At 37.8% G+C, this 26,704-nt stretch overlaps 1 protein-coding gene across 1 annotated transcript in view; it reads left to right on the top strand.

Annotated features, from left to right (window-relative positions):
* Nucleotides 1-26,704, top strand: part of GFRAL (GDNF family receptor alpha like) — an 81,914-nt gene that overhangs the window by 37,787 nt on the left and 17,423 nt on the right. The window contains 1 exon segment of the mRNA XM_066252569.1: nucleotides 2,842-3,092. Coding sequence (XP_066108666.1) covers nucleotides 2,842-3,092 — 251 coding nt within the window.

Here is a 26,704-nt window from a genome sequence, read left to right on the forward strand (position 1 = left end):
CAAGCAAATTTTGCCTGAGAGAGATTTCCAGCATTTATATTAATTGATGTTAATGGAAAACAATCTCCAAAAGAAGAACCATTTCTTCAATGAAGGTGTTAAACCCTTCATCACTTACTTTTTGGCTGAGGAACCTATACATGGAGCAAAGTAGAGCACTTGGTTTGAAAAGACTTGAGTCCCTGTTCCAGACTCTTCAATAAGTAATAGGTTTTGAAACTCCTTTATTTATTTGAAAAGGCCAAATAAGGCAATATAAAGACTATTTTTAATTAATTTTGTTAGTTAAAATATACACTGGTAGGTAAGATTATGTTTGGCCAATTGTAAATGTTTAGGAACATACAGACTATTATAATGCATTATATTTTTATATTTATAAATTCAAGAAACTAAAAAAAAAGCTTTGCTTAGAAAAAATTTTAATTATTATTTTGTTTGTTTTGTTTTAGTGAGAGAGAGAGAGACAAGAATAGAGAGACAGGAGGGAGAGAGATGAGAAGCATCAATTCTTAATTGAGGCACCTTAGTTGTTCATTGATTACTTTCTTATATGTGTCTTGACCAGGGGGCTCCAGCTGAGCCAGTGACCCCTTGCTCAAGCCAGCGACCTTGGGCCTCAAGGCAGTAACTTTTGGGCTTAAGCCGGTGACTGTGGGGTCATATCTATGATCCCACACTCAAGTCGGTGACCCTGCACTCAAGCTGGTGAGCTCCAACTCAAGTCAGATGAGCCTATGCTCACGCCAGCAATCTTGAGGTTTCGAACCTGGGTCCTCAGTGTTCCAGGATGATTATCTATCCACTGTGCCACTGCCTGGTCAGGCATAACTATTTTTTAGAAACAAAACTTCATTTTAAGTGCCATAAAACATTTATAAAATATGAATATTTATTAGGTCCCAAAGACAAATTTAATACCTTCTATGTATAGGAGTTACACAAACCACATTCTGTTGCATTTTGCAATGTAACTAGAGATCAGTAGCAAAAATAAAAACAAAATAATCAACTGCACTTAAGAAATTACTTTTAATCAGTTAATTTCTACAACAATAAACAGAATATTGTGGAATATCAAGAAAATAAGAATAGTGATACACTACACATCAAAATATTTCAAACATGAAACAAAATTTCTATAATATAAAATTTTTAGCTGTATTTAAATATTTCTTTCAAATGGTTTACATAACTAGTGTACTAAAATATTTTTATGATTTTTAATATTGAATTAAATATCCATTAAATCATTTTGCAAAATTTTACAAATTTTCTGAATGAATAACTGTCATGATAGATTTATTATGTAACTTAAGCTTTGTAAAACATGTATTTTTTTTAAATGTCAAATAGGTGCAAAGTTATTTTCATTCAACTCAAATGATAATACTGTCAATACATATTTAATTTAATTTAATTTATTATCTTGTTTTATTAAGTAAGAGGCAGGGAAGCAGAGACAGACTTCCACATGTGCCCCAACCGGGATCCACCATAAAAGCCCCCTACCCTGCAATGCTCTGCCCATCTGCCCCCACTTCTGTTGCTTGGCAACCTAGCTATTTAGTGCCTGAAGAGAGGCCATGGAGCCATCCTCAGCTCTCAGGGATAATTTGCTGGAACCATTTTGAGCCATGGCAACAGGAGAGGAAGAGATAGAGAGATAGAGAGAAAAGGGGGAGGGACAGAGAGGCAGATGGTCACTTCTCCCGTGTTCCCTGACTGGGAATCAAATGCAGGACTTACACATGCTGGGCTGATGCTCTACTGCTGAGTCGACTGGCCAGGGCCAACACTTACATTTAGATAACATCTTATGTATAGCCATAATTATGTTAAAGGAACATGTTTGTTCTTCTGGCCTCAGAATTATATGCTCAAAAACTTGCTGTATTTTCTTAAGTATAAATTATTTTGCCAGTATATTAAAAAGCTGATTCTTTTAAGATGACTTAAAATGTAAGATTATTAAAACTAATGTGATTTATGGATTTAAGCAGAGTAGCACCATGTGGACAAATAAGTTTATGGCAAGTATCATGTGTTCAGAGGGCTTTCATACAGATTTACTGATGATCTATTCAAGAAAGGGTATAAAGTAATTTTAGGTGACAAATATTAAATATGCAGATTACTATCCTTTATTCTACTGAAGGGAACATCCTGTTATTGTGAAAATTTCAAAAATAAAAGTATTGTACGCTATTAAGACTTATTCAAAGCTAGTAAAGTGCAAATCAAATACGTGGTCAGTAAAGTTATGAGTGGATGCCATTTTAATGGATTATCTTGTCAATTAAATAAACTCATTTATTTTGCTTTAAATTAGCTCTTGCTGCCAGAGAAGCTCAAAGCATTTTTAAAATTCTGAATAGTCTGCTAAGAAATATTAAGAAAAAGTATCATCTCACCCATTCTGTGGGAAATTGGGCTTGAATGGTCAAGAGCCTCATCTAAAATCACTTGGTGTGAAACAATGGCCAACTCTTAGTCTACCAAAGATGTATTCTGCATTAAAAAATACTGCTAATAAATCTCCCAAGTAGTTCAGACCAAAAATCATCATCCATTGAAACAGAATTTGTAATGAAGGAAAATTCGTCCAGGGAATCATAAACTTCGCCTCTGACTTTCATCACAAGAGGAAAGTAATTCAGAAGTTCTCTCTTCTTTTTCTTTTACACTCTCTATTGAGATATTTAAATGTACAAACATAGTTTTCAGCTATCTATGTACTGGAGGGATTTTGTTTTATGTCAGTCTTTTTCATTAGATGAGAAAGCACCTCATCTAAATAGTATTATTTAGAGACTAATTCCATTTTTTGACTCTTTATAGGAGACGCTACAGAACATTTCAGTCAAAATGCTGGCAGCATGTGACTAGCAAGTGCCATGAAGATGAGACTTGCATCAGTATCTTGAACAAGCAGGACCTCACTTGCTCAGGAAGTGATGACTGCAAAGCAGTTTACATTGGTACGCTTGGGACGGTCCTTCAACTGCAGTGCACTTGTAGGGCCATTAAACAAAGTGAAGAATCTTTGCGCAAGATTTTCCAGTATATGCTTCATAGGAGATCATGTTTCAGTAAGTTAAATATATTCAGTAAATTACATATAATACATATTTCTTATTCTTTTCTGTAGCACACTAAGTAGTAATCCAGCACAGGAATTTTGTTCACCACGATGACTTTGTTTGCTATCCCATTTTAAAATCTATTTTCTGATTATGTTTTGTGCATTTGATATTTTACTCATTTGTCTGAAAATGGCACATGTTTTAACTTCTTTTTTTAATTTTATTTAGAAATAGGGTGACATTGATCAATAAGAGTATACAAGTTTCAGGTAAACATTTCGATAGCATTTGAAATATTGATTATGTTGTGTACCCATCATCCAAAGTCAAATCATTTTCTGTCACCTTACATTTTTCCCTCTTTATACCCTTCCCCTCCCCTTCACCCTATCTCCCTCCCTCTGGTAACCACTTCACTTTTATTTATGTCCATGTGTCTTATTTTTATATCCCACCTATGTGTGAAATCATACAGTTCTCAGCTTTTCCTGATTTACTTATTTCACTCAATAGAATGTTCCAAGGTACATCCATGTTGTCATAAATGTCATTATGTCATCATTTCTTATGGCTAAGTAGTATTCCATTGTGTATATGTACCACATCTTCTTTATCTAATCCTCTATCGAGGGACATTTGAATTGTTTCAATGTCTTGGCCACTGTGAATAATACTGCGATAAACATGAAAGGGGATGTGTCTTTACCTACTGATTTTTAACTTTTATGATCGATCATCTCTACTTATTATTTATTGATTTCAATAGCAATAGGAAAAACAAATCCTACCAAATAACTGAATATACCAGGTATTTATTTTAAGTAACAAACCACCCCAAAATTTAGGGACTTGAAATAACCATTTATTTGCTCACAATACTGCACGCTAGGCTTGGCTCAGTTGGGTGGTTCTTATGATGACCTGTTTACTTAGGCTCACTTGAGTAGCTACAGTTATCAGGTGGCTCAACTGAGGCAGGGCAGTACAAGATGGTGTTTAGCAAGCACTGTTGGCTAGGATGCAAGGTTCCTCTCCCTGTGACTTTATCTGCAGTTGACCCTGAGACTCTTACATGGTGAAGGCAGCATTTCCAGCAGCTAAGCCCTAATGTGAAGAATTGATCGAATGTTTGCTTCTGTCACATTTGCTCATGTCCCATTGGACAAGCAAGTCACACAGCCAAGCTCAGAGTTACTGTGAGAGGGGGCTATACAAGAATGTATATATCAAGGTTGAATTCATCAAGGGGTTATTAATTTAATAATCTACTACTTGGCTGTCCTGATCTATGTAAAACATATTTACTCTTATATTTAGTTTTACTCCTCTTGGTCTTTAACATGTCTGCTGACCTACCTGTAATGATGGGATAGGAAACACATTTTCTAAAATTATTTTTTATTGAAGTTTGCAAAGCAGAAAACTAAGATTCAGGAATTTAAATAGTTTCTCCAGAGTCTTAAATTGAGCAAGTGGTTGAAAGAGATATGTCTACGAATCTTTGAGGAAGAACCTAAGGAAGTGATCTCCTCTTGGCCTTTTGGAAAAGATCAAATATAGGAAGTGATCATATACTAATTCTAGATCTCTCCATTATCCTTCCTCAGGATTAGGTTAATCCATGCAACCCATTTAAATTTCAAAACATCCCCAGGCACCTGGGCCCCTCATTGTAACCAGCCAACCTGCAAACACCGTTACTATTTCTGAGATGAAATGATAAATGTTTAATGTTTTATTGCAAACCAAAGCTTTATATTTGTGAAAAATATTTGAGAGATATAGCTATGTATATATCTGTACCTATGCATTTATTTAGTCAACTATATACAGATACATACACATCTTAAATTTTTTTCTATTTTTCTTTACAGATATTAATGTGATTAAAATAGGATTTTTGTATTATGTAACAGACATATAACTCAGAGTATATGGTTTTGATTCCAACAGAGTTCTTTGTGAAATTTCTACAATTTTTTTTTTTTTTTTTTGCATTTTTCTGAAGCTGGAAACAGGGAGAGACAGTCAGACAGACTCGCATGAGCCCGACCGGGATCCACCCGGCACGCCCACCAGGGGCGATGCTCTGCCCACCAGGGGGCGATGCTCTGCCCCTCCGGGGCGTCGCTCTGCCGCGACCAGAGCCACTCTAGCGCCTGGGTCAGAGGCCAAGGAGCCATCCCCAGCGCCTGGGCCATCTTTGCTCCAATGGAGCCTTGGTTGCGGGAGGGGAAGAGAGAGATAGAGAGGAAGGCCTGGCGGAGGGGTGGAGAAGCAAATGGGCGCTTCTCCTGTGTGCCCTGGCCGGGAATCGAACCCGGGTCCTCCGCACGCTAGGCCGACGCTCTACCGCTGAGCCAACCGGCCAGGGCCTACAATTTTTATAATTAGCACTATAGACATATTTCAACTGAAACACAGTACAAGGAAGAAAATTATAGCATGATATTTATTTAGAAATATTTTCTAAATAACCTTGCTCTCTGATTAATATTAGGTGGCTAATTCTGTTGGAATTAAAGGTATTTATAATAAATAGTTCATAACATTACAGAAGAAAATAGCCAACAAAATAATTTAAACCAATAATAAAGAGTTACATTATCATGGTTATTTATATCTGTTTTTTTCATGTTACATGGTATCCAGGAAAAAAGGTGCATGCTACAGGTTCCTAATAACTCTGTTCCTTGGGCAAAAGTTCCCTAAAAGTTCCACTCCCAGCAGCCTCATTCTACTTTTAAGCCTGGTTTTCTTTCATATATTTTGGTTATTATTATATTTTACTTTTATTGTATTTTGCTACCATAACCTGTAGAGAGCCAAAAGATTTTGTAGAGAAGTAGTAGAAATGGCATTTTAAAATCAAGCCTGACCAGGTGGTGGTTGGTGCAGTGGATAGAGCATCAGACTGGGACCCAGGGGACCCAGGTTCAAAACCCCAAGATCAATGGCTTGAGGACAGGCTCATCTGGCTTGAGCGTGGGGTCACTGGATTGAGCGTGGAATCATAGACATGACCCTGTGGTTGCTGGCTTGAGCCCAAAGGTCACTGGCTTGAAGCCCAAGGTCGCTGTCTTGAATCCACGGTTGCTGGCTTTGACCCAAGGTTGTTACCTTAAGCAAGGGGTCACTGGCTCTGCTGTAGCCCCCAGTCAAGGCACATACGAGAAAGCAATCAATGAATAACTAAGGTGCCGCAATGAATAATTGATCCTTCTCATCTCTCTCCCTTCCTATCTGTCTGTCCCTATCTGTTCCCTCTGTCTCTCTGTCTGTCTCACACACACACACACAAATCCAAATCCATCATTACAGCATATTTCCAAAGCCCTTTAGTTTTTGCTCACTTTACTTGAAAGAGACAAAACTGAGTAAAATTGAGAAGACAATTGGGGAAGGGTTTCAGTTTGTACACTTGTTTTTTTTTTTATTGAAGTTCTATACTATGTTTTAGAAAAATGAACATCTGAAATGACTTCATTTTCTTTACTCACTTAATAAGATTAAACTTTATGAGATTTGCTCCTCAAACATTACATATTAAAGGTAGGATTTTCAGTGGCAGGTTTATAGAATTAAAGGAAGTTTAAAGGCCTTTTGTCACAGTCTCTATATTTGATTTAAAGAGAAAAAGTTTCAAACGAAAACAGAAACCACATTCTGAGACCTGGCTAGTTCTAAAAGTTTATTTATTTATTTATTTTTCTTTTATTTAGAAAATTAACTTTAACAGGGTGACATTGATAAATAAGAGTACATAGGTTTCAGATAAACATTTCTATAGATTTGAACTTTGTTTATGTTGTATACCCATCGCACAAAGTCAAATAATTTTCTATCACCTTATATTTGTCCCTCTTTACATACTTATCCCCTCCCCCTTCCCACCCTCTTCCTCCTGGTAACCATTTTACTTTTATATATGTCTATAAGTCTCAGTTTTATATCCCACCTATGTGTGAAATCATACAGTTCTCAGTTTTTCCTGATTTTCTTATTTAACTCACTATAATGTTCTCAAGGTCCATCCATGTTGTCATAAATGTCACTATGTCATCATTTCTTATGGCTGAGTAGTATTCCATTGTGTACATGTACCACATCTTCTTTATTTAATCCTCTATTGAGGGACACTTTAGTTGTTTCCATGTCTTGGCCACTGTAAATAATGCTGCAGTGAACATGAAAGTGCATGTGTCTTTAAATAAGAACGTTTTTGAGTTTTGGGGATAGATACCCAGTAGAGGAGTTGCTGGTTCACATGTAGTTCTAATCTTTTTTTTTTTCAGGAACCATCATACTTTCTTCCATAATGTCTATACCAGTTTACATTCCCATTAGCAGTGAATGAGGGTTCCTTTTTCTCCACAGCCTCTCTAACACTTGTTATTACCTGTCTTGTTGATAACAGCTAATCTAACAGATGTGAAGTGGTATCTCATTGTAGTTTTGATTTGCATTTCTCTAATAGCTAGTGAAGATGAGCATCTTTTCATATATCTGTTGGCCATTTGTATGTCCTCTTGGGAGAAGTGTCTGTTCAGGTCCTCTCTCCACTTTCTAATTGGATTGTTTGCTTGTTTGTTGCTGAGCTTTGTGAATTCTTTATATATTTTGAATATTAATCCCTTATCAGAGCTGTTGTCTGTTAATGTCATCTCCCATTTAGTTCTCGTTCTGTACTCATATGCTTGGAAGCAGTGGCAGCACATAAATGAACTGGGTCTCTAACCATTGCCTCCTGACTTCTCACACTACTCCAACATGCTCATGTGTTATCGAAGAGGTCTGTCATTACAGCATGTTTCCAAAGCCCTTTAGTTTTTGCTCACCTTACTTGAAAGAGACAAAACTGAGTAAAATTGAGAAGACAATTGGGGAGGGTTTCAGTTTGTACACTTGTTTGTTTATTTTTTTAGAAGCATTGTTTCTCAAACTCATTTAACCTCCAACCACAGTAAGCAATACATTTTCCATTCATTTTCTTTTTTTTATGTGCAATGTCTTCTGGTTTTTTTTTTTAATTATTGTTATGCTATTCCATCAGTTCTTTTCAATGCTGAGTACTACCCATGAAATAGATTTCGTAACTCACTAATATGTTTCTCTCTGAAGTCTGAAGAGCACTTGCTTGGAACATAAATTCATCTGGAAATAATCTATATGGATATATCCAAGTCATACTAATTTAATAGTTGTAATTATAAAGTTTATTGTTTGCTGAATTTTGGGCACATTTTCTGAACCTTAACAATTTCAGCCTGACCAGGCGGTGGCACAGTCGATAGAGCATTGGACTGGGACACGGAGGACTCAGGTTCAAAACCCTGAAGATGCCAGCTTGAGCGCGGGCTCATCTGGTTTGAGCAAGGCTCGTCAGCTTGAGCTCAACGTCACTGGCTTGGGCAAGGGGTCACTTGCTCTGCTGTAGCCCCCGATTCAAGGCACAGATGAGAAAGCAATCAGTGAACAACTAAGGTGCTGCAACGAGGAATTTATGCTTCGCATCTCTCTCCCCTACCTGTCTGTCTGTCCTGTTTGTCCCTCTCTCCACAAACGATAACAACAACAAAAACAATTTCACAAGCTAGGTGCCATTATTTTCTTCATTTCACACATGATATCAAGGAAGCTAAGGGATGTGATGTCTTTTTCAGGATTCCACACCTGAGAAAGTGTGCAGAGTCAGCACCCAAACCCCTGCCTGGCTGACTCACAGCCCACTAGGTCCTCCTGCCTGCCAAGCGATGGGCAGCGAGCTGGTGTGCCTTCAGAATGCTCCAAAGCCCTCTCAGGCAGAACCTCTTACTTCTGGTCACAGAATTAAGCTTTGAAAATCTGCCAGAGAGCCCATGTCCCCTGCAGGGCCAGAGTTAGGCAAAGTAGCATTTTGAACAAAGTACATTTGGCCACCATCTTTCCCTTAGCTCTGTATACATACAGACTTATCCTCTTTTGATGGCAGTTATTGCTGATAGAGAGATGAGAGAAATGGAAGAGAGAAAACTTGGTTAATACAGAGAGGACCTCAGAGGTGAAAAAAAAATAGAGCTTTGCTACACAGGAATTCAGCACACAGGGGTGGGTGTGCAGCTCACTGACGGGAGTGTTCTCTTGTCACCTTGCTCAAAGTTGTCTTTTTGATGCCATCTCTAGTCATCTAAAAAAGATTTGGAAATATTTCTATTCTGATTGTAAAGATTCAGTTCCTTTCTTTCTTTTTTTATTTTTGAGGAATTACTTTTAAAACTAAAAATGAAAGAGACTACCTATCGCTATTAAATCCTACAGGGAACAAAAGACATAGCAATTCAATTATGATACAAGCTGAAATAGAATTTTAAAAATACAGAAGTAAAAATAAATTAAATCTTCCCCATCTCATTCTCCAGAGAGAGTCAATGTTCAGAAGATTGATGTGCATTCTTTTGAAACTTTTTTATTTTGAACCTTTTTAAGGGCATAGATATCTTGAATGCCTTGTATACACCCAAACAAATGTCTCCCTCACATTGACACATGCATATACATATAATTTTTAACATAATATTATTATACATACTTTTACATTTTTTACATAATATATTATACATAGTTTTTTACAGCTTGCTTTTTAACTTAAAAATACATGATAGAATATTTGCAAGTATGTACATATATGATGGCTTTATTCTTTAAAAAGTATTCTACAGTATGTGTTTGTATGTATACCATAATGTAATTAATCTTCTAATGTGTACATTTAGATTGAATAGACTGTTTATTATTATAGACATAGTTGTAATGTTATTGCACATTTTTGCTGATATATCAATAGAATAGATTTTGAACAGTGAGGTAACTAGGCCACAGGATTTTTGCATTTTTACATTTAGAAACTTGAAAAAAAAAGGTTTGTTTCAATTACATTCTTAGTAAAAAAACTTTATTGTTTTAATTTGAATTTTTATTATAAATGATGCTGAGCATCTTTTGAAGGGTCTACTGGAAACATTCTATTTCTTTTTACTTAGTCATGTGCTTTCCTGAAAACATCTGCTTCTTCAGTACCTGTAAAGTCATTTTTCTTGCCTATATCAGATGTTTGCACCAATATGTGAGGATTCATTAATCTGCATACCTTATATAATGATCATGGTCTCTTAGGGCAAAGTGATGATCTGGTATAGTCTTGGGCTCAGATATTGACCCTGCTGTGCCCTTTTTCTGGGTTATAAAAAGGGAAAATTTTTTCACTGATTTTAAATAGCCAATCATTCTTTCTCAACTAGATGCTTTCCATTGCCATTTTAAAAGATTTTTATGTGATTAATAGTTACTAGAGAAATGTATAATATAAAAACAACTATAAAGAATAATGATACCTACCATTCAGTTTAAGATACAGACACTGTCTTTATATTTTAAGTTTTTTAAGCATCCTTCCATATTATACCCTTTTCTCCCCCTACTCAGAGGTAACCAATCATGCACTGATGCACACATGCATAATATTGTCTAGGCCAGTGGTTCTCAACCATCCCTGAAGGTAACAATCACTGAGAGAATAGAAATTCTAACACCCAGTAAACTAATACAATTACATTCTATAGAGGCAGGACTAGGTATTAGCACGGCCAATTTCATGGTCATGTTGCCAGAAAAGTTACACAGGTCTCGACTTGGTGATTCATATTCTGCAGTCATCATTTTGAAACTCTTAATGCTTTTATCTTTATGGTGTGTGTTGTAAATGGAGTCCCGTGGAGCATATGTGAGGAGCCTGGATCCTCAGCTCATGGGCCTGCCTCGTGCCACTTTCCCAGACAGGCAGATGCTCAGCTGTCTGCCCCACTTTTTGGTGCTTTGGGCCCCATTCGGCACTCTTCCATTCCCCTACCCTGCTCCTGCTGCCAGATATTTTAATGATATTGAATTTTCTGGTACATAGAGGTAGATTTTTTTAATGCCTTTCAATTAATTTTTACTATTTTCTCAATTAAAATAACATTTCTCTTTTAAAAAGCTTTGGTTATAATTATTTCTAAATTTTGCAAAATGTTACAATTGCTACCATAAATCATATCTTTTTTGGATTATATTTTAGATTCTTTGTAGCTGAACTGTAGATATTTTATTTTTATATGTTAATTTACATACCACAGCATTACTAAATATTCTTAACATTTAACAATCTATTGAATTATGTTGTATTTCCTATGTGGATAACCATTTGCTCAGTAATTAAAGCAGGGGTCCCCAGACTTTTTACACAGGAGGCCAGTTCACTGTCCCTCAGACCGTTGGAGGGCTGGACTATAAAAAAAACTATGTTCATAAAACTTGACTCCAATGGCAAGAGAAGTGAAGGCAAAGATAAATGAATGGGACTACATCAGAATTAAAAGTTTTTGCTCAGCAAGAGAAACTGATATCAAAATAAACAGACAGCCAACTATATGGGAACTGATATTTTCAAACGACAGCTCAGATAAGGGCCTAATATCCAAAATTTACAAAGAACTCATAAAACTCAACAACAAACAAACAAACAATCCAATAAAAAAATGGGAAGAGGACATGAACAGACACTTCTCCCAGGAAGAGATACAAATGGCCAACAGATATATGAAAAGATGCTCAGCTTCATTAGTTATTAGAGAAATGCAAATCAAAACTACAATGAGATACCACCTCACTCCTGTTAGATTAGCTATTATCAACAAGACGGGTAATAGCAAATGTTGGAGAGGCTGTGGAGAAAAAGGAACCCTCATTCACTGTTGGTGGGACTGTAAAGTAGTACAACCATTATGGAGGAAAGTATGGTGGTTCCTCAAAAAACTGCAAATAGAACTACCTTATGACCCAGCAATCCCTCTACTGGGTATATACCCCAAAACCTCAGAAACATTGATACGTGAAGACACATGTAGCCCCATGTTCATTGCAGCACTGTTCACAGTGGCCAAGACATGGAAACAACCAAAAAGCCCTTCAATAGAAGACTGGATAAAGAAGATGTGGCACATATACACTATGGAATACTACTCAGCCATAAGAAATGATGACATCAGATCATTTACAGCAAAATGGTGGGATCTTGATAACATTATAAGGAGTGAAATAAGCAAATCAGAAAAAAACAAGAACTACATGATTCCATACATTGGTGGAACATAAAAATGAGACTAAGAGACATGGACAAGAGTGTGGTGGTTACCAAGGGTGGGGGGGGAGGGAGGACATGGGAGGGAGGGAGGGAGAGAGTTAGGGGGAGGGGGAGGGGCACAGAGAACTAGATAGAGGGTGACGGAGGACAATCTGACTTTGGGCGAGGGGTTTGCAACATAATTTGATGACAAAATAACCTAGACATGTTTTCTTTGAATATATGTACCCTGATTTATTAATGTCATCCCATTACCATTAATAAAAATTTATTAAAAAAAAAAAAAACTATGAACGAATCCCTATACACACTGCACATATCTTATTTTAAAGTAAAAAAATAAAACGAGAACAAATACAATATTTAAAATAAAGAACAAGTAAATTTAAATCAACAAACTGACCAGTATTTCAATGAGAACTATGCTCCTCTCACTGACCACCCATGAAAGAGGTGCCCCTTCTGGAAGTGTGTGGGGGGGTGCCGGATAAATGGCCTCAGGGGGCTGTAGTTTGGGGATCCCTAAATTAAAGTTTTGTTTTCTCTGTTCGGTCATCATTCCCTTCCTTCCTTTTTTGTCTTCCCCACCACCACATCTAGGACCCACAGAATAGTGTCTTGTTCATGGTTATAAGGGTATTCTTTCACCATTAAGCGTAATGTTTATTATAAGTTTTCTGTAGAGACTCCGTATCCGATTAAGAAGTTCTCCTCTATTCCTAAACAGCAACTCCCTTTAAAAATACATAAATGTTACATTGTAGTAAATGATTCTCTACATTTGAAAATTTTGTTTGAAAATTTTCATCACTTTCTTGAATAAAAGTGATTAGTCATGGCGTCACTTTTGTCATTCTATCATAAAGAAATATTCTATTCATTTATAACTATACTCAAGAATTTCCATTTGTATGAAAATGAAAAAACAAAACAAAACAAAAAACCACTTGCTGATTCACACTCTGTCTTCTCCCCTTCACTTAAAATTTTTCCAAAGAGTACTCTATGCTCCTTACTTCAATTTCTTCATCTTTATGTACTGATCAACCCACTCCAGTCTGGCCTGTGGTATAGACACTCACAAAAGCAGTTTTTCCCACTAACATGTTACCACCACATTTATGCCAGAGATTCCAGGGGTCCTTGACCTCCTGGAATTTTAAGTCACCTTCAAGAATAGTTGAATACCCATTCTTTCTTGAAAAAAAAAAAATATATATATATATATATATATATATATATATATATATATATATAGTCTCTTGGCTTTTATTTCTCTGAGCACCCTGAATGCTTCTTCTAGATCTATGTTGTAGGCTTATTCAGTTGAATCATTAATATTTGTGTTGCTTCAGGTTCAGCTGTAGACTTTCTACTAGACTAACTCTATAACCTGCCACTAGGAGATTTCAGCCAGGACTACAACATTGTTACCCCTAATGTTGATTTTCAATTTTTTTTTTTGAGAGAAAGAGAGGCAGGGAGAGAGAAACAGGAATATCAAGCTGCTCCTGTATATACCCTGACCAGGGAATTGATCCAGCATCCTCCATGCTTCAAGACGATGCTCCAACCAACCTAGATATCCAGGAAGGGCCTATTTTTTTTTCTTTTTAGAGAGACAGAGGAAGGAAGGGAGAGAGAAGGGAGGGGGAAGGGAAGCATTCATTTGTTTTTCCTCTCAGTCATGCATTCCTTCGTTGTTTCCCACATGTGCTCTGACAGGGGATCGAATCCACAACCTTGTCATTTCGGGATGATACTCTCAACCGATGGAGCTAACTAGCCAAGGCTGATTTACAATCTTTTGGGAAGACCTCTTTTCTGTTGGGTGGGCAGGCTTAATTATCTGCCCACCTATTTGATGATTTCTTTTGGATTTCAAGATTGTGCTAGATCTTGGATGATGTGCAATCCAGATGTTAGGGTGCTTTGTAGCAGACAGGGCACCTAAGAACTATAGAGATTAGTTATTCCCTGCCATATCTTCCATCACAAACACCAAGTACACCTGCAACACACACATACACCCACATTGTATATTGTAGCAGAGACAGTATAACCCCAATAAAATCTACCATTCAAAATAAGGAAAAATGGCGAAGTTATAGCACCCAATAATGAGATCCTTCTTGATAGGTAATTGAAGCCTTTCTGGCAGTGTGGGTTTATGTGGCTAACTATGAAGGATCATTTTTTGTGGCTCTTATTTTGTCCTCTGAGGGACCCCCATCCTTTTTAGCCATAGTCAGATTAGGTCTGGGGGCCTGTGCCTGCTTTGGGAACATGGTGCTCTTATAGGCTATATCCTGCTCATACAGTTTGAGGGATTGAAAATTGTTTTGAAGTTTAGCTGTTGCACACTTTTTGCAAACTGACTGTGGCTTCTTTGGTAACATAATCTCTTTGAAATGTGTTAGGTTTCTAATCCATTTGCTTTTACTCAGTTATATTGGCCAGTATCCATATTAAAAAGGTGTTTTCTTGATTTACCTCCCAAGGCTGCCTCCTTACCCGTGGCCCCTCTAATCTAATGATTTAAATTAATCGAAACAATAGACTTGAGTGAAAATGTAATATCCTTCATTGGAATTTTTTTTTTTTTCCATTTTTCTGAAGCTGGAAACAGGGAGAGACAGTCAGACAGACTCCCGCATGCGCCCGACCGGGATCCACCCGGCACGCCCACCAGGGGCGACGCTCTGCCCACCAGGGGGCGATGCTCTGCCCATCCTGGGCGTCGCCATATTGCGACCAGAGCCACTCTAGCGCCTGAGGCAGAGGCCACAGAGCCATCCCCAGCGCCCGGGCCATCTTTGCTCCAATGGAGCCTTGGCTGTGGGAGGGAAAGAGAGAGACAGAGAGGAAAGCGCGGCGGAGGGGTGGAGAAGCAAATGGGCGCTTCTCCTGTGTGCCCTGGCCGGGAATCGAACCCGGGTCCTCCGCACGCTAGGCCGACGCTCTACCGCTGAGCCAACCGGCCAGGGCTCATTGGAATTTTGCTGCATAGTTTAATCCTTTTTTTTTTTTAACTCAGCAATACTGGTCCTTTTCTAACTGGAAATCTTTTTCAGTTTTGTCTCTTACTCTTTGAGATCTAGAAGCAGTTAGCTCTCAAAGTTGCAGAGGCCTCATTTTAATCTCTCTGGTCTCTGCTGGAAAACCAGCCAATTTCTACCTGAGCTCACATCTTTATTGTAAAACTCTACACAATGTGGGCAAACTATCACTTGAGCTCTTTTGGGTTGTCTTGGTTTTTGGGGAGACCTTCCAAGAGGCTTTGGGAAATGCATTATAGAACTATCTTCATGGCAGAAGAAAGGGGAAAGCATTTATCCTTTGGATCCTGTCTCTCACTTCACAGCACTGGCCTCATGAGTCTTGATTCTCTAGAAATTATATATAGTGCACTCATGAATGCTGAGTGGAGCCCAGAGTACATTTTAGCCGCAGCATTAGAGAGGGAAGAAGGAGGTATATGACAAAAGGTGAAGCACTATCAAGTTGCATCTGCACAAAGGTGGATTAGGCATTTGAGGAAGCATGTTCTTGGTAAGGAACAAAGACAGCTTCCTATGTAGAGTAGGAATAAATTCCAGTGGAAAAGTACCCCTGTCTTCTTCAGGGTGGAAGGATTATGGAATTATCATTCTGCCACCAACCTGCCACAGTCAGGGTTCAGTGCAGGTATTTGCTATTACTGGGAGTTGTGGCTTTCATCATTGGCAGAACACTGATGGATTAGTTTTAGGGAGAGGGAGTCCATTCTGTGGTGCCCATGCATTGGCCTTTTTCTATAGTCTCTCTCTTCATGCTTGTAAAGCCAGGAGCCAAGGCCAGGGCCACCATCAGAGCAACCCAGCCCATGCAGGTTCACATTGGATTCGGACAGTTGGTAAAGAAACAACGAAGCCAAGAACTGATGGGCCTTCATCTTTAATCCTAGCTTGCACCCGGCGGGCAAGTAAAAACACACACTGGGCTCCAAAACCCAATCACATTCAGTGCTCACAAAGCTACTGATTTATCCGAGTTTCCTAGAATCAAAGGTTTCTAGCTCACCAGCCTTATTCTCCTCAGTTCCCCATCTCCTTCCTTATCCCAGATACAAACTCTACACAAACTGGCATCTCACTCAGCACTCCGCCATCTTGGCTGCTTCTCCTGGCCTACTCCATGTGGCCTCCTTCTGCTCTCTGCTCTGCTCTCTCCTCTAATGATAATCTCAGGAACCAAGAGCGCAAACTCTCGTTCTACCCCCATTTTATATTGTAGCTTCACAACCTCTAATCCAATATACAAAATAGGGAAGTCTCTAATACAAAGTCACTTCTCTGAGTCATGATTGGATTGTACCACCCCACATCAAAAAGGGTGGGAAAGGCTTAATCCCCAAACCAAGCCCCAGGCTACAACGATCCTGCCTGCCCCCAACACACATTAATATCACCTGGGCGACGGCCTCCTCATGGGCAGCGCCATCTTTAACAAAGTGAGCATAATATATTTTATCTGCCCAACAATGCTCATTGCAGAGGCATGTCGGCCTCCACTGGGTAAACCATGAATTTACCTTATTGTTAAGGACCTCCTCTGTGGTGGCTACTCTCAGCGAGGCATTAACATGAATACAAAGATCAGCCTACTATTTCCTTGTCTACAGTCTTCTAGGTTTATTCTTTTCATCTCTCTAATCAAGCAATTTCCTGCTGTCCATCAGCCTTAATTTCTATTCACTTCTTTCTCTACAAAGTGAACAATTCAGAGTACTGCTCATGCTCTGCCTGTGAGGAGGATTTCCCTTCACCACTGTCTCCTCTGACACCCCTCTCATGGATTTGTGCTGTGGCCACTGCCTGTTTACAGTTAGCACTGAGAGACTGCATTCATCTTCCTTGTAACCAATGACTTAATGAATTTGATGACACCCAGTAGCATGTTAGGATCCATATTTCAAACAGCCCTCCATCACAGTGGCATACCCTTGCCCCAGAACTTGGGGGGGGGGTGTCTGTGCTGTGACTCTCCTATTAGGGCATGGCAAAGACTCCATATTCATCAGGACAATGTGACTGAAATTAAGTAGATAAAGTACCTATTTCATAGAAAATACTCTATACATTCTAATTGCCTGTCTTTATAAACCTTTGTTTTGTGTTCTGAATTGAAGACTGAATCACCGGGTTTCTTTTTCTAATGTTTCACTAAAGACAGATGTTTTGACAACTCTATTAGGAAAAAATTTTCCATAGTTAATTAAGAACCTGATGATCAGAAAGACAAGCCCAAAGTATTAAGAAGATGAACCTTAACTTGTTGGTTCTCAAACCTGTTAACACTCATAAATACCCAGGGAATTTGTTTAAAATATATACATTTGGCCCTAACCTCAGTTATTCTAATTCAGTGGGTCTAGATGGAGTTCTGATCTCTATATTAAAAAACAAAACAGAAAACACCCCAGGTGGTTCTGATTTTCAACCAAGTTTGGGAACCATTGCTCTAATCCACATGTGGGAAACACCCAGTCACCAGCCAGAGCTCCCAGAGCCTCTTTTCACTCACACCTCCTAGGGAATGAGAAACGTCTGTGCTCAGAAAGGCAAGACTAATACCATGCAGCTCTCAAGGTGGCCTGCTTCGCCCCAGTGCCTATTAATAGAAACAGTTGGTACGCATGAGACACTCAATAAATAGTGAATGAATAAATGAATGAATGAATGAACCAATGCTACTGTATCTCTGTGAAAAGTACTGTCTTCTTTCTTTATTAGAATTCTCCTAATATACAGGCTCCCTATTAAGAGCCTCATTCATTTGTGTTTCCACTTACACTGGAATTTTCAATTTAAATATTTGAGCAAAGGAGTCAGGAATTAACAAGACCAAGCTGCTACTGCCTACTTTAATAAAAACATTTCAAGTCCCTTTTTATTTTCTAACACTTTTCCTCTTTATAGATCAACTTTCAAAAAGTCTGAGTAGTAGGAAACTATTTTATAGTTGATCCTTGGGTGGTATCAACACTATAAATAAGTAATTGATCCTAACACATATTTGCACTTAAATATATGTATATCCTAAAGAAACTATATAATATGGTTAGCTCTGTCTGTAAATAATAAGGATGAAAGAAGATTGTGCCCAAAGGATTTGCAAAAGTAACTGACTTTTGTGAAACCTTAATATAATTTTTTTAAATGTGTAAACTCTTTTACAAAGCTAAGAGCCCTCATGATTAGTACCTTTTTCTATCACTTAATTTCTGTTTTGTAGTCCTATTTCTCATTTATCTGTTCATTATGGCCTCATCTTAGATATCAAGATTGATAGTAAGACTTTTATCAATCCTACTTGTTTTCATTCAGTGGATAATTTGGCTGCATTTCATCTTGCCTTGCAACATTTCATCTGTTTATTCCCAATGAAGGTCTTGATCTAAAAATAACATTCCCTTAGTGAACATTTTTATACAAAGCTTTTTGAACACACCCATATATATGGAGGTACATAATACAGAGCTTTATACATTTTTTTCTAAACTACATTAAGTCTTACACATATTTTTAGCAAAATAACTTAAAGATTTGGCAGAATGGATTAATAAAGGCTCAAACTCACATTTGTAAATTCTTGTTTTAATCTTTATTGTTGTCTGAGAAAGGAAGATTATAGACTATAAATAAAACAGTGAACTAAGTGAATTGTGAAAGACATTTCCATTGCAAATCTCTCTCTCTCTTTCTCATGTAAACACACACACACACAGACACAGACACACACACACACACACACACACACACACCCCACCTTCCCTTATAGCCAATTCATATAGGTTAATATTCCAGGAGCTTTGTGTTAAATTCTGGCTTTAAATAAATCACTTCATCTAGCCAAAACCACTGACTTTTTCTTGGTTGCTACACAAAACTTTAATTCAAGTCCAGTATCCTTAAAATTCAGTCCAGGTGCTAAAAAAGTCTCTCGGTTTTCCAAGGAACATTCAACAGAATTTCTCTGCTCTGTATTCATATTTACAACATAGCTTCTAAATAGTCCAGTATTTTGTGTTTTCTGAATTAAATTGGCTCCAGAGTAAACTTGTAGTCCATCAAATTCATAGACACTCATTTATAAATGTATGTTTTTTCTCTTAGAAATTAGTGATTATTCCTTTAGGAACTTGTTTTTTTATTTAAAAACTCTTTTGAATTTTTTAAAGAATAGGCATGTGTGTTACAAGTTAGCAATAAAGTGAATAATAATAATAATAATAATAATAAAACACCTTTCTTTAGAATGATTTTAGTTACCACCCAACATAAAAATTCAGATCCATGTTAAATTCTGTAACTTTTTGGTCTTATGCTATTTAATTTATAGACTTAGAGATCTGGATATTAATTTGGGTTTTGGCCTCAGGAATAAATTAATGTACTTAAACGTTATTGACTTTCAAACCTAAAATATAAACAGGGCCTCTTCTACATACCTTCTTCCTCAGCTCGACTCCTGAATTTTGGTAAAAACTATGATCAGCAACAATGATCAGATGCCAGGTTTAAAAGTGTTACTAGATTTCCTTAGAGATCATAACTCTAAGGAGGCAATATGGCACCCACATCTCTCGATTCAAATAATTTCTTGTTTTCTACAAGATAAGTCACAGTTAACAAGTTTATCTCTTAGCCTCATTATTTTTGTTTGTGAAATGTATAATAAAATAATCAGTTCAAACCAGAATGCTGCTACAAAGATTATGTCAGTTAATTTATGTAAAGAATTCAGTAAATAGTAACATTACTAGAGATTTTGAGAAATTTGGAAAATCATGCAAATAAATAGTTTTTGCATAATCATGATAATGTTATATAGGTGTTGCTGGAGACGGACTATTTCAGGAAGATCTAAGGTGTCATATTTTCTCAGGATGAATGACTTCTTAAATATAATAGCTTTGACTGATGTTAGTGTATATGTTGAACTCAGACAATTAATTAGTCTTAGATTTCAATGTGTATAAGAATAAAGTGGTTTCCAGTGAGAATGCAGATTTTGATACTGTAGTTCTGGAATGGGGCCTGAGATTTGCATTTTTAAGAATTTCCCAGGTGATGCTAATTGCTATTGGTTCAGAAATCACACTTTGAATATTGTAGATAATTTCTTAAAGTGACTTTTTAAGATATATCAAATAATTTCTATATCTGTCTGCTACTAAGAAATAGATTAACCTAATCAGCCAGATCCATGGTGCCAATCTAGTAATCTATTCTTTTATGGACACTCGGTGTCTTAATGTCATGAAAGAGTTCAAGCAGGTGTCCTCATAATTTCCTTGAGAAAGTCCCTTGGAGCAGATGTGAGATGGAACTTGGGCATTTTCTATTCTAGCGAGTTCCCAAGTTTGCAAATAGTGTTTATGCTGATACCACACTTTGAGAACCTCTGGCTTAAAGAACTCATTAATTCTTTCCTGAAATCAGCCAGAGTCTAGCTAAGTTCTCTTACTTGGATCATCAATACAAGCACATACTTCTGTACTTTCATTGAAGAAGTTTCAGCATGGATTTTTCTGAGATATTGTGATTTATGATAAGAAAAATACATGACTGACCAGGTGGTGGTGTTGTGGTTAGAGCATCAAGTTGGGATGCAGAGGACCCAGGATCAAAACCACGAGGTCACCAGCTTGAGCACAGGCTCGCCAGCTTGAACCCAAAGGTTGCTGGCTTAAAGCCCAAGGTTGCTGGCTTGAGCCCAAAGTGGCTGGCTTGAGCAAGGGGTAAAGGCTCTGCTGTAGCCCCCCCCATCAAGTTACATATGAGAAAACAATCTGTAAACAACTAAGGAAATGCAACAAAGAATTGATGCTTCTCATCTCTTTCCTTTCCTGTCTGTCTGTCCCTATCTCTCTCTCTCTGTCTCTGTAAAAAAAAAAAAATACAATACATTTGGTTTATCACCTTATTCCTGGCCTAGAGCTCCTAACTTTCCTGTGATTAGAGCAATAAGAGTGTTTCCTGTTATGGTAAAGAGGTCACCTTTGGAAAGTTCCTGGGTACCTAAGAATTAATGTTTCTTGTCAGGGGAATCCCCTAAGTGATTAGAAGGAAATTTTAGTGCCCATCATCCCAACTCCAGGAAGACAGAGGGGCTGGAATTGGAATAAATGGCCAAAGTTTTAATCAACCATTTCAATGTAAACAAGCTCCCATAAAAACCCAAAAGGACTGGGTTCAGAGATGTCTGAGAGTTACACATGTGGAGGTGCTGGGAGAATCTGCATGCCTGGAGAGGTCATAGCATCTCCTCGCCCTTTTCACTTATCTTTTCCTACCCGCCTCTCCAGTCTGGCTATTTCTGAGTTATTTCCTGGTGATCTACTAAGTAAAATTGTTTCTCTGAGTTTTGTGCACCATTCTAGCAAATTAATCAAACCTGAGGAGGACGTCGTGAAAACCTCTAATTTATAGCCAGCTGTTCAGAAGTACAGATAACTTGGACATGCAATTGGCATTCTGAGTTGGAGGGGGTTGTTAGAAACTCTGATTTATAGCCCGTTTGGTCAGAAGTACAAGTAACAACCTGAAATTGCAACAGGCGTCAGGGAGGGAAGAAGTCTTGTAGCACTGAACCCTTCACCTGTAGAACCTGATGTTACTTCTGGGCACGTAGTGTCAGAATTGGATTGAATTGTAGGACACCAGGTGGTATCTTTAAAATTGCTTGTTGTGGGGGTATATCCCCCCCCCACACACACACACTGGAATTGGTCTCAAAACAATAAAAGAGATACCATCCCTAGAGTCATGATTCTTAAATGTATTTCAATTTGTTTACCAAGTCAGTGGAGCAAAAGATCTCATCACCTCCCATTTATGCCGACACAATAAAACATCCCCAGAGTCAACAGAAAGAGAGGCACTGGTTTTGATTAGAGAATAGTGAGGTGATGTCTGCTTTTTGTTAAGTATAAAAAAGGTATTAATATATTCCAGATGTATTAGTACCAAGGTTGTCATGTTCTAAACATGAAAAAGTAAACATGGGTCACTGGAAGAACTCACATTGTACCCACAATTTTATTGACCACGTTGATAACCAGTGAGCTGATGGATAAAAGTCATGTGTCAGAAAACATCAAAACAGTGTGATCTCTTGAGTTTCATCATGCAACATAAGGTACCAAATGTGTGCTCCATACCAATTAAAATTAGGCTCAGAGGTTAAGAATCACTAAAGGTTGATGGGAAAAAATCATCCTGATAAGCTTCCTGGTTGGAACCTCTGAAATAAAACCTGAATGTATTGGAGTAAGTCATTTTTCCCATGCTAACTTTTGCAACTTCAAAGGACACTTTGTCTTGGCAGTTGGCATCTCATCAGAACTGCAGATACAGAAAAATCTCAAAACTCTTAAAATCACCGTAGGTTTGCCTAACCTCCCAAGGACGCAGTAAGGCTGTCTCAGATACCAGCTTAGACTATGAGGAATAGTCTGATCTTTCTGATAGTGTAGGTGGGGCTATTCCTGGAGGCACTCGTCTTTAGAACAGAAAGGTAGAGCCCATAGGTGTTTTTTGGTGCAATTAGCTTTCATTCGAAATCACTGCTTTTGCAAAGCAATGACTTATCAGGGATTGGTACTCTTTGAGGATATGATCACCTGCCTCAGAGAAAGTTCAGGAGTGAATAACTAATAGCCAGAAGCAGATCTTTAAAACATATCATTAATGATAACAGTATCTAATGAACAAAATGAACTAACAAGCAAAATAGAGACAGACTCATAGATAGAGAGCAAGCCAACAGTTGAGAGGGGAGAGGCTGAATTGAAGTGTAGAGTGATTGGGGAAAAAAAGAGAGAGAGAGAGAGAAACTCATGGATAGGGACAGCAGTGTGAAGATTTGATTGGGGCAAATGTGAGAAGATAGGGTAGGGAAGGTAGAGGAGGGTATTGGGGGATAAATGCTGATCGACGGAGTCTTGACTTGGGATGGTGAACACACAAACAGTGTACAGATTATTTGTCATGGAATGTGTACCTGAGACCTGTATAATTTGGTTAACCACTGTTACCAATATATTCAATTAAAAATATATACTAATAGTATCAACATCCAGACCAACTCTTGAAAAGAATCCTACCATTTGAAAAACTGCAAGGAACAGTTTAATGGATCTGCTTGCAAACTCATCTCCACGTTTCAAAATAACATGGAAGAAACTGAAGCTATATAAGATATAATATTCTTCAAATGAAGGTTTAATATACACATAAAGGTATTATTTGGCAGTTTAAAGTTATACCTTGGTTATGAATGTGAGCTTACTTGTCTATTTTTTTTCCTTAAGTGAGAAGTGGGGAGGCAGAGAGACAAACTCCTGCATGTGCCCTAACTGGGATCCACCAGGCAATCCCTATATGGGGTGATGCTCTGCTCATCTGGGGCCACTGATCCATTACTCAGCAACAGAACTATCTTAGCGCTGAGGTGAGGCCATGGAGCTATCTTCAGTGCCCAGAGCCAACTTGCTCCAAACAAGCCATGGCTGTGGAAGGGGAAGAGAGAGAAGGGAGAGAGGTGAGGGGTGGAGAAGCAGATGGTTGCTTCTCCTATGTCCCTGGACCAGGAATTGAACCTGGGACATCCATACACCAGGCCAATACTCTACCACTGAGCCAACCAGCCCGGACCTAGCTTATTTGTCTTTTGTTGACTTAGAGTCCTGTGATTGACCTACTTGAGTGCTATATGTTAAACACTATTTTATTTATTTTATATATTATATTTTGGTTTATTTAATTTTTACAAGCAATATATGAAGTAGATGTTCTTTTCTTTCTTTTTCTTTTTTTTTAATTGAAGAGGAAACTGGAGCACTTCAAAGTTAGTTACTTGTCCAAGGTCACACAGAAGGCAATAAAGGCGGAATTTAAACAAGGCAGTTTGGGGCACCAGAAACTGGGATTTCAATAATGATAGTATACCACTCTCATCTAATAATGTGAAATTTATAATTGTCAATTTGTTATAAATGTCACGATCTCCCAGGGATTGTGTGTATGTTTAACAAGTGGATACTTGAAAATATGTGTTTGATGGAAGACAGTATGTTGTAATGTATAAAACAAACAAGAGCCTAGGAGACAAATTTGATCGCTAAATGTACCAGGTGGTTCAGAGAAAATCAGTTTCCCTTACCCTAGAACACAGGTTTCTTGCCTTATTAATTTTGGAAATGGTTTAACAAAGATAGGTGCTTTCTAATGTTAGTTGTGCCCTAATATTCTCCAATTAGGTGGCTAAAGATATATCTGATATAGCCTGTTCATTTTCAACAGATCTCCACACTGCCTGCTTATAGGGCCAATTCTGGAGTAGATTATTTTTTTTAATGCAAAAGACCAGAAGTCTGCAAGAACCTTTCCTTCCTATGATTATACCAAAAGAACTCCTATATCAGTTCTTTCTTTGCCCTTGGAAAAAAACACTCACTGTTTCAGAAATCTAAATTGAGATTTGGACTAAAATATTTTTGTCTCTTGTTGGATTACCTTTTTATTGCTTTGTTTCCCAAATTCTAAATAGCTTTATAAATAACATTCCCCACACTCACTACATAATCATAATAGGGCATGTTGCTTTGCTTCTACTACTTATATGTTTAAATCTATAAAAATGGAAGATTTTAAAGCAAGTAACACGCAAAATTTTTATTTAAAGCATACTCAAAATATGATATGAAACTTTTGTTGTATATAAAACCAATAAATCAGCCACAAGTTGCCTCTTTGACCAGACACTATTCTGTGTGCATGTCTGAAAGAGTTTCAGTGAATATTTGTGTGTCTGTTGGCTTGTGTTTTTATAAGTACACATGTAGAGGGAATTATTAGTTGTTTTAACTGGGGTAATTTGAAATCAGATTTCAGAGAGAGATCCAGCTTCCTTTTATCTCTCTGAAAGAAATGTACCTTATATCTGCTTACACGATCCACCTTCGCTGGTTCAGATTCCAATCAGACACTCTAAGGAATAACCTGACAAGTTTCTCCAGGACATTTCAAAATTCAACACCCCCTCCAGGGAAGAGGCATGGGGGAGGGGAATAGCCCGTAAAGACATAGCCCATTCCAATGGAGACAAATGCTGGCTTTAGTTTCACCACTAGGTTTACTTGTGCACAAAACTTCCCAATAAAATCCAGCTGGTTTAAATTTTGTCTGCAGACCTGAAACTCAGCAAATTTGGCTTGGCTTTCTATTTTGCAGAAAATGCTTCACACGACTATAATCTGGAAATGCTGCAGTGTACAAACCCTCAATAGAAACAACAGGAGAGCAGCTGTCTCCTACCTTCCCCTTCTCCCAGCTCTACCCATAAAGGCTTAGGTGTTGTTAAGGGAGGGGAACATGTCTGCCACTTAGCATGAGACATAGTATGAATCATCCGTGACTACCTTTGTTGTTCACTCTGAGCCAAAAAGAAAAGATTAAAGAGTTGCCATTGATGAGTGAGACAACTCACATTTTGGAATCACTAAAGAAGGAAGGAGTAGTTAAGATTATGGAAGGAAATAAAACAACCAAACAATACTGTTACAATTCGAGCAATACCATGCTGCCGTCTGTGAGAGCAGAATATTATCTTTTCCATTTTCCACCCTTCTGCTTTCGCTGGCTTCAGAAAATCCCCTTGTTGCCTATAATGGGGTCTGGAGTTGGTGCCAAAACTGCATAAAATAAGTAACCTTTCCTTTATACTTTCTGTACATCATGATTGTGTATGCGAAGTCATAAAAATCATTTATTATGACCATGTGTATACCTGGCTTAAAGAGCCAAGTATTCTTGTGACAACTATATAATATCATCAGATGTATTCTTATAAAATACCATATGTGGGCACTTAAGAGTTATTGCCCTGGCACCTACATGCTGGGGTATCATCTTAAAGGGGGACGCCTTAGGAAAAAGCATTTGGTACTTAGGCCAATAAAATGAGATAGGTGAACAAGGAACAGAGATTTTTCAAGAACCCATTGATAATAATAATTGTTTATCTTCCACTGGTATCACATTGTCTCAAAGTATCTCCTAGAGTTCTTCGCTTGGGTTCAAGGAACCCCTTTACAGTACTGCACACATCAGTACATAATCGCTCAATCTTAAAATTGTAAGAATGCTCTAACATCACATCAATATTAAGTAAGCTGTAAGAATGGACACAACATAATTTTTATTCTTCTCACCTATTACTCTTTGGAAAGCACTTATTTGGCTCCCATGGTACAAATCCCAGTAAACAGATCAGTCTTCCAACTAGGTAAAAGAATGCTGAGCAAAGGCTTCGTGGGGTGAGTGAGTGCTTGATGATGTTCTAAAAGTGTGTCTCTGTGACAGAGACCTCCACATTCTCTCTCTCTCTCTCTCTCTCTCTCTCTCCCTCTCTC

Source organism: Saccopteryx bilineata, chromosome 1, assembly GCF_036850765.1.
Source record: "Saccopteryx bilineata isolate mSacBil1 chromosome 1, mSacBil1_pri_phased_curated, whole genome shotgun sequence".
Lineage (NCBI taxonomy): Eukaryota > Metazoa > Chordata > Mammalia > Chiroptera > Emballonuridae > Saccopteryx > Saccopteryx bilineata.